This window comes from Colossoma macropomum, unplaced genomic scaffold (genome assembly GCF_904425465.1).
Source record: "Colossoma macropomum unplaced genomic scaffold, Colossoma_macropomum, whole genome shotgun sequence".
In the NCBI taxonomy this organism is placed as follows: domain Eukaryota; kingdom Metazoa; phylum Chordata; class Actinopteri; order Characiformes; family Serrasalmidae; genus Colossoma; species Colossoma macropomum.
Genome location: NW_023494804.1, coordinates 11,261,215 through 11,272,579, shown reverse-complemented (window position 1 = coordinate 11,272,579; position 11,365 = coordinate 11,261,215). Strand labels below are relative to the sequence as shown.

The following is an 11,365-nucleotide window of genomic DNA, read 5'->3' as shown; positions in this document are numbered from 1 at the left end:
AGTATTTCTTGGCCTAAGTCACTTAATCTAACTCAACAGGTAAGCTGGATCAGGTGTTTTATATGGCAAATTGGAAACCCAGGATCAATACCGGGAACCAATGATGTACAAGCATCCAACTGACAGCAAACTCAATGCAGCATCCACTAGAGTATAAATAGGCTGATCCTTCTGTTCATATGCAAACACAAATAATACTCAATAGGCAGAGAAATATGCTAAAAGACACTGTTGTTACATTCCTCAAGCCAAAACAGGTTAGTACAGAAGTAGAGATGCTGTGCAAGGAGTGACGAGCCAAGCCAAACGGAGCTGACGCAGAGGAGAGATGCACTGATGACTTACAGAAGATGGCCGGGGCAGGGCCTGGAGGAGACTGGCTGGACTCTGAGGCGGCCTTAAACGAGCCGCTATCTAGGCTTTTTCCTAGTGAGTGGCAGGGAAGAGCGAAGGTGGGAAGAGACAGAAAGACAGCACTGAAAAAAGGAGGACAGTGGGGTGGAGACGTCAGAAGGGAGGGGTGGTGGGGGGTCCGGAGAGAATCAAGACGGTATGGGTGATCTGGGCACACCATGTAACAAAACCACAGCGGTCTGGTATTGAGGTCATGTCACGCGTGCCACAGAAACACTGGTGACTGGTCTACATTACAACCCCATTCTAGCTCCCCTGACACTTCTGAAGAGGGACACAGTGTTAGAATATAAAAAAACACACATTCACTTAGAACATTAACCATGTGCACATATCCAAACACAAGTATGCTCATCACCCACCACTCATAGCCCACATCTCACATCTGCCTTTCTTAGTTTCCAAAGTTAAAAATACTACATTCAAGGTGCCCTTGCAGTGTTCCTGACTGTCTCTCCCAGGACAGAAAAAAAAAGAGATTTAGCTAAGCTTCTGCATTAAAACCGGAAGAGGCATCCAAGTTTAATAGCCCTTTATATACCATTTTCAGCTTTCTAGTTTAGAGCAAAAAACCTACAATTGTAATGGACTATGAAGTTAATGCCAGCTTATAGTTTTTGGACTTCTTGGTCTCATCTGGCCGGGTCATATTCAGTGTCATGCTGATGAGATTTACAGTCGTATGCAAAAATTAAGAACACGCTTTTGCACATTTTAATCCAAAATTTTCAATTATATGTGTAAGGACGAATATTGAAAGGGAGAAAACATAAAATGTGGCCTGTGCCAAAGTTATGGCACATGTTTATTCATGTTATGATTTATGTTTTTCCAATGAGTTAAACTCAGCACATAAGCAGACTTTGTACACTAAAATTTGCAGAAAAATGCAATTTAGGTTTGTGTCCTATAGAGCATGTGTTAACTTATTTTCACTTTGAAAAACACGTGTAATTTGACCTTTAGTGTTCAAACTTGCATACGACTGTGTACAACTGTGCTAATCTGCATGAAAATTTTCACAGGATGAACTGCATGTTTTATTACAAACAGAGCAGAATTAGTCCTGCTGAATTGGATTTAGTGCAGCACAGTATGTGTAGCATTACATGGAAATCACTGTATTCATAGCTTTTGACAATGTTCTTTGAATGTAGCACTGCTGGTTGTTTTTTGTCTCTTTCAACTTATCAAACCTCTAAAAAACAAAATACTTCCAATGCATTTTGTGTATCATGAAAATGTCTTTAAGTATCGCAATGTTATATTTTTGCCAGATCACCCATGCCAACATGTAAACTGGTCCAGTTAAAGGCTTTTTTTGGGCAAAATCATCAAAAACGCAGATGAGAAAATACAGTCATAACATTGCTATAGACAGTTAACTGGGTTATAAAACTTTCAAATAATATTTCATCCAAAAAAGCAAGCAATGTAAAAGCTACCAGTGACCAGTTACAATGTTCTTATTTGCTTGACGTTGACCAGCTCTGCCAGGAAGAATCATTATTACCAGCACTGTTAGGTATTACCAGTGATTAGAGTATGCATGCAGACAGATACTACATACCTTTAACATCCTCGTCCTCGATTGTGGTGTTGCTGCTGTCCGAGGACTCCTGTAAGACAAACATACCTTGGCAGTTAATGTTAATGACAAGTCTTTCCATTCACAGACACATATACAAGCACAATGTCGAGAACGTCACTGAACATATGGCAACCGGTTCGGCACGATAGAAATTGCCATAGAAATGAATGAAAACCATTGTCACCACAAATGGAACTGCACACAGTCAACTTCAAGTGAATGCAAACATTAGCTAGCGCACAGTCTCAGTCAGACCTCAAGTCACAGATCTCTGTTTCCTCAAGCCCATAGCTAACAGGAATAAGCTCAGTCTGCATTTGAAGCTTATTCTCTAGTTAGCCACCTGGTGAGGCTGTAACACTGTGTATAAAGATGCTCTCGCTGTTCCACCATTTGCTCTCCAGATGGCGGCGGAGAGCATACAGCTGTTACACACAGCCCCCCACCACACCACCCCACCCCACCTCAATGAATCTCCCTACCCACACACAAAAACACAGGCTCACTAATAGCACATATTAATCTTTGACATGTACAACACAAAGACGCTTCTCACTTTGGGCCCGTATATCTCACTGAGCGCCCCTGTGGGCGGGTTATCTGCCCACTGCACACACTCAGCGTGGAGGCAGAATGACAGACAGAGCTGGCTATCAGACTGAGACAGGGCAGTCAGAGCACAGAGATATGGAAAGCACTCCAGAGTCCTCGCCGCTCTGAAGCAGCGGCTGTACAGATGTGATGGAATGATGGTGAGGGAAAAGGCCGGGAGAGGGAAATGGACTGTGAATGTGGGGATTATTCAACACAGATTAGTGTGCTTGACTCAATACTCCAGAATGGCTGATATAGAAACAGAAAATGGTTTGAGAAGATGGTGAAAGATTTGGAAAACACAGAGGAAGGACTTCCCAGGAGATAACGATCCGATAGCTGAGGGGAGTTACATTAAAAGTATACTGTATACTTTAAAAAGGTCTTGAGGCTACACTTAGAACCCTAACACAGGCTTAAAGAAGTGGTTTGGGGGAAAGAAAATCAAACTGACACAATTCTCTTCTTTCGCCTAATGTTGTCGATCAGTTGAGATCTTTGCGTCTTTAGTGTAGCACTGATGCTACCAAGGCTAATGTAGCTAACAGGTAATGAAAGTTGATACCCTATTAATTAGCACAACGCAAACTGTATGGTTAAATAGTCACTTGCCTCAAAGTGAGTTGTTAGGTAATCTCAAACAGACTTGCTTATGTGGTTTCTGACTATAAAAGTGGACAAAAGGCTCCCTCCTCGAATCTAAGCTTTGTCCATTTTATCAGCTCTACTTAGCATACAGAAGCACTTTGTAGTTCTACAGTTACAGACTGTAGTCCGTCTGTTTCTTCGCAAAATTTATTAGCCTGCTTTTAAGCTGTTCTTCAGAGGTCAGGACCCCCACAGGACCACCACAGAGCAGGTATTATTTGGGTGGTGGATCATTCTCAGCTCAGTGTCTGTTGCGCTGATATGAGTGGATCAGACACAGCAGTGATGCTTTTAAACACCTCAGTGTCACTGCCAAAAACACCAAGCCAACAGCGTCCTGCTTGCAGTGTCCTGTGACCACTGATGAAGGACTTGAGGATGACCAACACAAACTGTGCAGAAACATAAGCGGACTGTGTTTAAAACTCCAGCAGCACTGCTGTATCTGATCTACTTGCACCAGCTCAACACACACTACCACACCACCACGTCAGTGTTACTGCAGTGCTGAGAATGATCCACCACCTGAAAAATACCTGCTCTGTGAGGGTCCATGGGGCTCCTGACCACTGAAGAACAAGGTGAAAGGAGGCTAACAAATTACTCAGGGGAAACAGATGGACTACAGTCTGTAACTGTAGAACTACAAAGTGCACCTATATGATAAATGGACTTGATAAAATGAACAAAGAGTGTAGATACAGGGCAGGTGTACTTAAGAAAGTGGCTGCTCACTGTCTAGTAGTATTTGACTGCGGTCAAGAAAACAAACCTCTAATACTGACAAAATACAGTGAAAAGATGACGAGAGAACTGCTTTCTTTAAAAAACTGCCCTATTCATCTTCTCCTAGTGCTGTAAAAGGTATGGTTAATTAGCCTTTACCTGCTCTGCCATGCTGTCAGTTATTACAGAAACTCGGCAATTAAGTGTGTGAAGCAGGCTAACTGGTGGTTGTCATCCTCAAAATAGCGATGTCACTAGGCCTTAATGCTTGCTAGCTGGTCCCCTCAACCTGTAATCAGGCCTCCCGGATAATGAAATTCTCTCTATGCCACTGATTGACAGTTAGCTTCTCCGAGCATGTCCAATGATGTTGCCCTAGCAGCATTTCAAAAAAGATGCAGTGGCGCTTGAATGTCTGGGAGGAATCATGCTGGCATTCACCCTCCTGGCTTTATGACATTAGGTGTGATGGGGGCACCAAGCTATTGGGTGGAAATTGGCTAAATTGGAGGAAATATAATCAGGTAAAAAAGGACAAATGTGCATCACAAAGCCAAAGAACTGGTTTGAGATTACTTGAAAAATTATATGCGTGATGTTTGATCTATGCTGTAACCAATTAGCATGATGTTAACTGGTGAGATATGAGTTTTATTGATAGCTTCAGTGCAAAACTAAAGAAGAAAACATTAACCTTGTCTGATTATTTTTGGAGTAAAGGGAAAACACAATGCTAACACTAGCGTACAGAACTAAGTAGTACAGTTTAGAGGTTTATGCTGCCACAAGAGACGTAGCTGATCATTTTGTGTCAGTTGTGGAACTTCGTTTTAATCTTCGTTTAAGTGGACCTTTGAACATTTTTTAAGAGACGGAGGGGAAAGAATAAATTAATCAGCTACTGAGACAAAGGATGAAAGAGGCAAAGTGAAGCAGAAGATGAGAGAAAAGTAAAGAAAGATGAGGAGGGCGGTGGGGAAGGATGTACCTTGATCCCATCCACTGGGTTATGGATAACAGTGGTCTGAGCCTCCTACAGAAAGAAAGGCAAGAAGGGTGAGAGAAAGAGGGAGGGGGGGAAGAAAGAGAGAGAGAGAGAGAGAGAGAGAGAGAGCAAAAATGGAGTGTAGGTGAGAGATGGAGAGAGTAAAAATAGTACTAGGTGTTAGAAAAAGAAAGAGGGAGACGAAGAGAAGAGAGGAAATAGAGCAGTTAAGAGGTAGAAGGAGCGTGAGAAAACTTTAAGGTTTAATGAATGGAGATTTTTAATTGGAGGTGATGCTCTGGTTGAGGGGAGAAGAGAGTTAAAGGTCACAGCAGAAGGACGAAAGCCAGTCCAAAGAGGCAAACGCTTCTAATAACAACCAGGCAATGAGCACATGTTGCACAGCTCAGTATAAAGCAGGTAAGTAAAAAAGTCACAGTAGTATAAATCATGTATAGCAAAAATGGTCAACTTCATATAAAACATAGAGGTAAAACTATATAAAAAAATCAGGTAAAAAGATCTTTGTAACAAGCCTGTGGATAATAATTATAATAATAGTCATTTAAAAACATTATGACTACTTTAATTTGATGGAAAACGCAGAATAGTAATAATTCCACTTCCACAGATTGCTTCTTACTGAGCAAATTGTTAAGCGTCTTTCAAAATAATGGCCACTAATATCCCATAAATCCACCAAAGCAGGAACAGGACATTAATTTACATTCAGTTTTTTAGTCTGACGTCAGCGTTTTAACTCTGCTTTTATCTCTCATCTGTGGTACTCCAATATAAATGTCACCACTGTCCGTAACCTGTGGTTCTGTTTAGTGGAATCAAGGCCAAGCTGAGAATACATTACAGCTGGTTGAGGTTTCATTAGTAAAAACTCTTCCAGGAAGAGCATTTCAGCCCATGCTCAAATCCAGAGATTCACAAATCTTTTGGCGTGTGCTGTTAGAAGCTTTTGAGTGACTTGACATTAGAGCAACTAGTGTACTACAGCACATGTCCTCAAACAACTGAGGAGAAAGTTTGGTTAAGATGCAATATTGCATAAATACCACAGAGACACAGACAATTTACATGTTTTTCTAGACGTAAACATTAATGGGAACATAATAATGGGAGTGAAAGATCTCTCAGAGAAATCAGGGAAAATGCAACGGCACTTTCCCTCTCAGGTGGTATAATCTGTATAACCAATACCAGAATACATATTAAAAAGTAGGGCTGGGACCACTTATTGATTTATCAGTAATTATTGAAAATGGCCATGAAATAGTTAAGTATAATTTATAATTTTTTTAACATTTGGTGTGCATGAGTGTTAAGCGTTGTTGCTTATCATCACTGTCCAAAAAAAACACAAACCATAAACTTTAAAAGAGAAGGCAGAAACATTTCTTCCTTTTAATGAGTTAATGTCAAGAGATATTATTTCATGCAATTTTAGAGCTTTTCTATTGGTCCACTGATGATATTTAATATAAAAGACATATGTTGTGCTCAAATGATGTAGAAAAATAAAAATCGTAAAAAAAGTTCTTCGGGTTCTTTCAGACAGCGATAATATGCAGCCCTGTGAGCCGTGACGTGAACATGCTGCTACACTAAGAAAATAACATAAGCAGTATTTTTCATTCCAAATTATAGTATAACATGTATTTATTGTGAGGTCTTTTCAAACCAACTTGCTCTTTATGGACGAAAAAAGCGAAGCCTTTTTTTATGCGCTGAAACCTTCACATCATCAGTTTTTAAAATTAAAAACAACCCAGGAAGAAGACAAAGAGGAAGAAAAAAGGATACTTCTAGCAATAATGTTAGTGTGACCCAAAGATTCAGACACTGGGTAATAACCCATTGTAAATGATATTAATAATAATAATAATAATTTTATGTATAGTTTGTCTCACCTTTAAAAACTTTAAGATGCTTTACAACACAAGTGTTAGAATAACATACACAAACAGAAACACTGGAAGAAAACAGTATTATCGAACATATTAAAAAATGCAAGTAATAAAAATCATAATAAAGCTGACACACTTCTGTTTCTGAGTCACAACTCAGACCAGCTTTGCAAAGGCCTTAAGTGTTTGTCGCCCCCTCTGGCACAAATAGAAACTTTCGTAGGCCACACTTTATTTGGACGGTCCTCTATAGATGCTCTACAGCTACTTACATCATTAACAAACTTTCTAGTGATACTCAGTTGATTATCAACAACATTACGGTTAGGGTTAGGTTTAGGAGTAGGTGTAGGTTTTGTCTTGAAGTTAGGGTTAGGTTTAGTGTTGGGGTAGATTTAATAGAGTATTTCACACGCAACTTCAAGTTCAGTTGCATTTAATAGATATTAATTTGAATGTTAGTTAAAGATTCATAATTACTGACTAATGAAGACAAAAGTATTTCTCCTAAACTGCATATCGTCCCAGCCCTATTGCACTACATAAAGTCTAAAACAATGGAAGAAAAGTTCAGTTCAGATTCTAGACTGTGAGTGTCTCTGACAGAACACATGGCCTCGACTGACAGGTGGTGGACGAGCAGAGATGCAGACAAAGATAAAGACGGACAAAGAGAGACAGGAGAGGAGATCCAGAGAGACAAACACAAAGAAATAAAAAAAAGAGACAGAGGGCGAGAGGACAGAGAGAAATAAGGAGGTAAATACCAGAGCAGGAGAGGGGATGTTTCCCTTGGGACTGGTGACTATGCTGTTTTTCGTGCTGTTTGACTGGGGCTGTGCAGAAAACACAACAGTGGTGTTAAAAAGGGGAACGCTGGGTGGAGGAGAGGAAGAGAAGAAAAGAGAAAGAGAGAAAACGTGAGCGAGAAAGAGAAATGCTGCAGCTGGCACTGGTGGAGCAGGTTCTGCTTCAAGCAATGACAAGCTTGGTGGAGCCCAGTTTCTTTCTAATGACCATCCTGTGCTCACCAATGTTGTTTCTAAACTTCATCCAATGTCACTTTTGCTCCAGAATTGAGTGGTAAAACTGGGAAAAACTCAGCCTAAACTCATTCGGCTGACTGTCTTGGTAAGTTTGCAATAAAACTTGGTTACAGACATTCATCCCACCATAGTGTCTTGTGAAGTTGGGCAGTGAGGGCTGCGCTGTGACAACAGTCATGTTCATATGCACGTACAATACTGATATTTGAAAACATATAAATAATATTAACACAATAAATAATGATTTTTCTGTTTAACCGTTTCCAAACGTCTCCTAGAGAAATCCCAATATAATTTGTAGTTATAATTAAAACCTTGTTTGGCTCATCAATGCTTCGTTAAATTAAATGAAGTATGCTGGAAATGGAATTCAGCAAATCCATGCAATAGTGGGGGTCATCCAGGAAAAATCTAGAACCAAACCTTTTCGTTTTTCAATCTAGCTCTTTTAAAAAATTCTTGTTACTTTTTACTAAACGTATGTTTATTTGCATATATTGTAATGTTACATGGTATTTTAGAAGCAAAAACACACTTAATACCAGGAAAAACGGTTTTAAAAGATGTGCATTGGTGCCTAAGACCTAAGCCATTTTTGAGCATGGGGTCAGTCTACGACCTTTCAACTCAACATTTCTGATTTACGTAATATTTTCAGGGATTTATGCTTATGTGCTCAGTAGGCAATGAACACAATTTTAGGCTTGTATCTTCATTAGTTTCTAAAATGCAGAGGTTTTACAAAGTGGGCCTTAATTTTTGCCTTAAATTAAACGCTGTGGAAGAAGCTGCAAGTCATGACTTTTGAACTATTGATGCAACATACTTTTTCAAGTCTTACTCTTTGGTTTACAATGTTTTAAATGCCAAAATAGAGGATACAAAGATGCATGTTTGCTATTTACCACTTGTACAATGTATGACTACAAAACAACTGTACACATCTCCACTTTGAAGTCCTTCACATTTCACAAACATTTATATTTATTACTCACTACAAACATCCCTCTTTCGCCAATTAACTTTAGGTCTAAAGTAATACAAGTTTCTGATTTATGAACCATTAAAAAAAAAACAATCACATTACACCCTCATTATAAGTGCATATTACTTAATGTCTGTCAAAGTCTACCAAACCCTCATTTATACTTTTGGAAAGAGCATTTTAATTAACAAAAGTACCAAATACAAATATGGTTCCTTGAGCCAAATTACTTATTTATTCAAGTGTCAAATGCACCTCACTGTACAAAAGACAAATATAAGTACAAAAGACACTGTACAAAAGACAAATATAAGATGCAAAAGATAATGAGATAATGGCAAAAATAAAAATACTAATTTGTATCTTTTGTTTTTGGCAGTTAGACATACATCAACCACAAGTCTCACACTACTAGCATCAATAAGTCAAAAATTAATTATCTTTGCAACATTTTCAACTTTTTCTGTAGCACTTATTTTAAGGTAAACAGGTAAATAAATAAGGCCATGCTTCCATATCTCAGAAACTAGTGATGATACAGGCCTAACATTTTTCACACAATCTACTGAGCACTATGACAATATTTCCTGACAGTTTTAATCAGATCTGAGATGTTCATTCAGGAACTTTTTTCTGAAATATGGTGATTTGAAGCAGCTTTGCCTACTGACTCTAGTTAAGGTAATTTCTGCCATGCACATATCACACAAAAATGATTTTTAAGTGATTAACTGATTACTTGTTTTTCACACCTGAGACGGCAGTATGCAACATGTGTATGCTTACCCGTCACTTTTTTGGAAGAGAAATTCACAAAGAGGTGGAAAAAAATACATTTATGACCTCCACTAATTCCCAAATTTGCTATTGCTCCAATTGGTCTCCCTGTTCAGTTTTGGTAGATGATGTATAATAGCACAAGTGGAACATTGTACTTTTAAAATGTAGTCTGTTCAAGACTGGAAAGTTATAGCACATGAAAATATCTCTAAAAATAATAATGGGTACCATCTGTTCTTTGGTCAAACAAATCCAAAGATGCAGCAGCACAGCTAAAAGCATTCAGCTAAACGTATACAGAGAACACACAAAACACAGTAAGTCAACAAATAAAAGAACGTAAACTCCAAAGCTTAAAAAGACATACAGAGAAAGACTCTGGGCTTGGGCTAGTCATTCTTTAGTATATACAGAGACTGACTAGTCCATTGACAAGGATGACATCATTTTAAATCCCAGCATGCAGCTGTTTAAAGGCAAAGAGCACAACAGAGACAAAAGCGAAAGACATTTGACAGTTTGACTTCACAGTCAAATATACGCAAATACACCCGTAACATATGTAGTTGGGACTCCAAATACAACTAATTTTATACAGGGCATGTGACGCATAACTACTTTCATATTTGAGCGTTAGAATGCACACTGTGATTTTTATTAAAAAGGGTACATAGAATCGTCAAAAAGGAAAGAAAATTAATAATGCATCAACGAATGAATGAAGGAATGAAGGGATTCAGAGATAGCTGCGCAACAGAAAGGACAATGGAGAACGATAAAGAGATTAGGATTAAATGATATCCTCACCATGTACTGAACAGTGGAGCTGGATTTCCGTTTCTGGCACGATGGAGGCGGGGTGGCGGCAGGGCGACAGACGAATGGTGGAGTGAGAGGGGGAGAGAACGGGTGAGTGAACACTGTGGATGGACTTGAACCGGAGATGCACATTTAATATACAAATGATTGGTGGAGAGTCGACGAATGAAGGAATGAAGATAAGCAATAGAGCGGAAAAAGACTGGAGGGGCTCGAAAAGCAGAACATTAAAATAAAAGCAAAGAGGGTTTAATGGTTTGGAATGAGGAAGGGCAGGGACACCAGGCAGCTTTGATGAGTGCAAAGAGGCATCACTGGAGTGAAAGCATGTGAATTCATTCATAACACACAAGCTTCTCAAACGTTCTCTAAAAAAATATTTCTCTGGATGGAGTTCAGAATCTGGCTTTTTTGTTTCGATTCTTTTCATGGTTTTAAGACACTCTGCTTTTTTGACAAATGAGCAAAGTGAGCTGAAGTACTAAAATTAATTTTTCTACACTCACCGTCTATAAGAAAGAAGTTGCTTTTTATGAACGTGGCTATGAACTTCTTGAGCTTGACCTTGGGAAATATTTCTGACTTTTTGACCAAAGTTTCTTCAGAAGAAAACACTCTGGACATGGCACTGCATTTTTTTGCCTGCTTTAAAACAGTAGCTTACATTTTGTTTTTGGTCTTTAGATTAGCTGTTTACATCCAGCTTATCATTGGTTGCTTTTTAACAGGTGTAAAAACCAATTGGCAACCTCGACTGAAACCTTAACTTGAGAAAAGATGTTGTAAGGTAAGATACACTTCCTAAATTATGATAGGAGTGGCTTCTGTAATATGAATTTGATCTTAACTTAGGACTAA

The 11,365-nt window shown here is 38.9% G+C and overlaps 1 protein-coding gene across 35 annotated transcripts in view; it reads right to left on the bottom strand.

Moving 5' to 3' along the window:
• Positions 1 to 11,365, bottom strand: part of LOC118825065 (calcium/calmodulin-dependent protein kinase type II subunit beta) — a 97,319-nt gene that overhangs the window by 12,980 nt on the left and 72,974 nt on the right. For 6 of the 35 annotated variants that reach the window (XM_036595564.1, XM_036595571.1, XM_036595572.1 and 3 more), the window contains 5 exons: positions 10,496 to 10,528; positions 7,645 to 7,713; positions 4,962 to 5,006; positions 1,985 to 2,033; positions 346 to 426 (listed from right to left, as the gene is read on the bottom strand). In XM_036595564.1, the coding sequence (XP_036451457.1) occupies positions 346 to 426; positions 1,985 to 2,033; positions 4,962 to 5,006; positions 7,645 to 7,713; positions 10,496 to 10,528 (277 nt within the window). The remainder of the gene's footprint in view (positions 1 to 345; positions 427 to 1,984; positions 2,034 to 4,961; positions 5,007 to 7,644; positions 7,714 to 10,495; positions 10,529 to 11,365) is intronic. The other 29 variants (XM_036595566.1, XM_036595577.1, XM_036595578.1 and 26 more) reach the window with 11 other exon arrangements.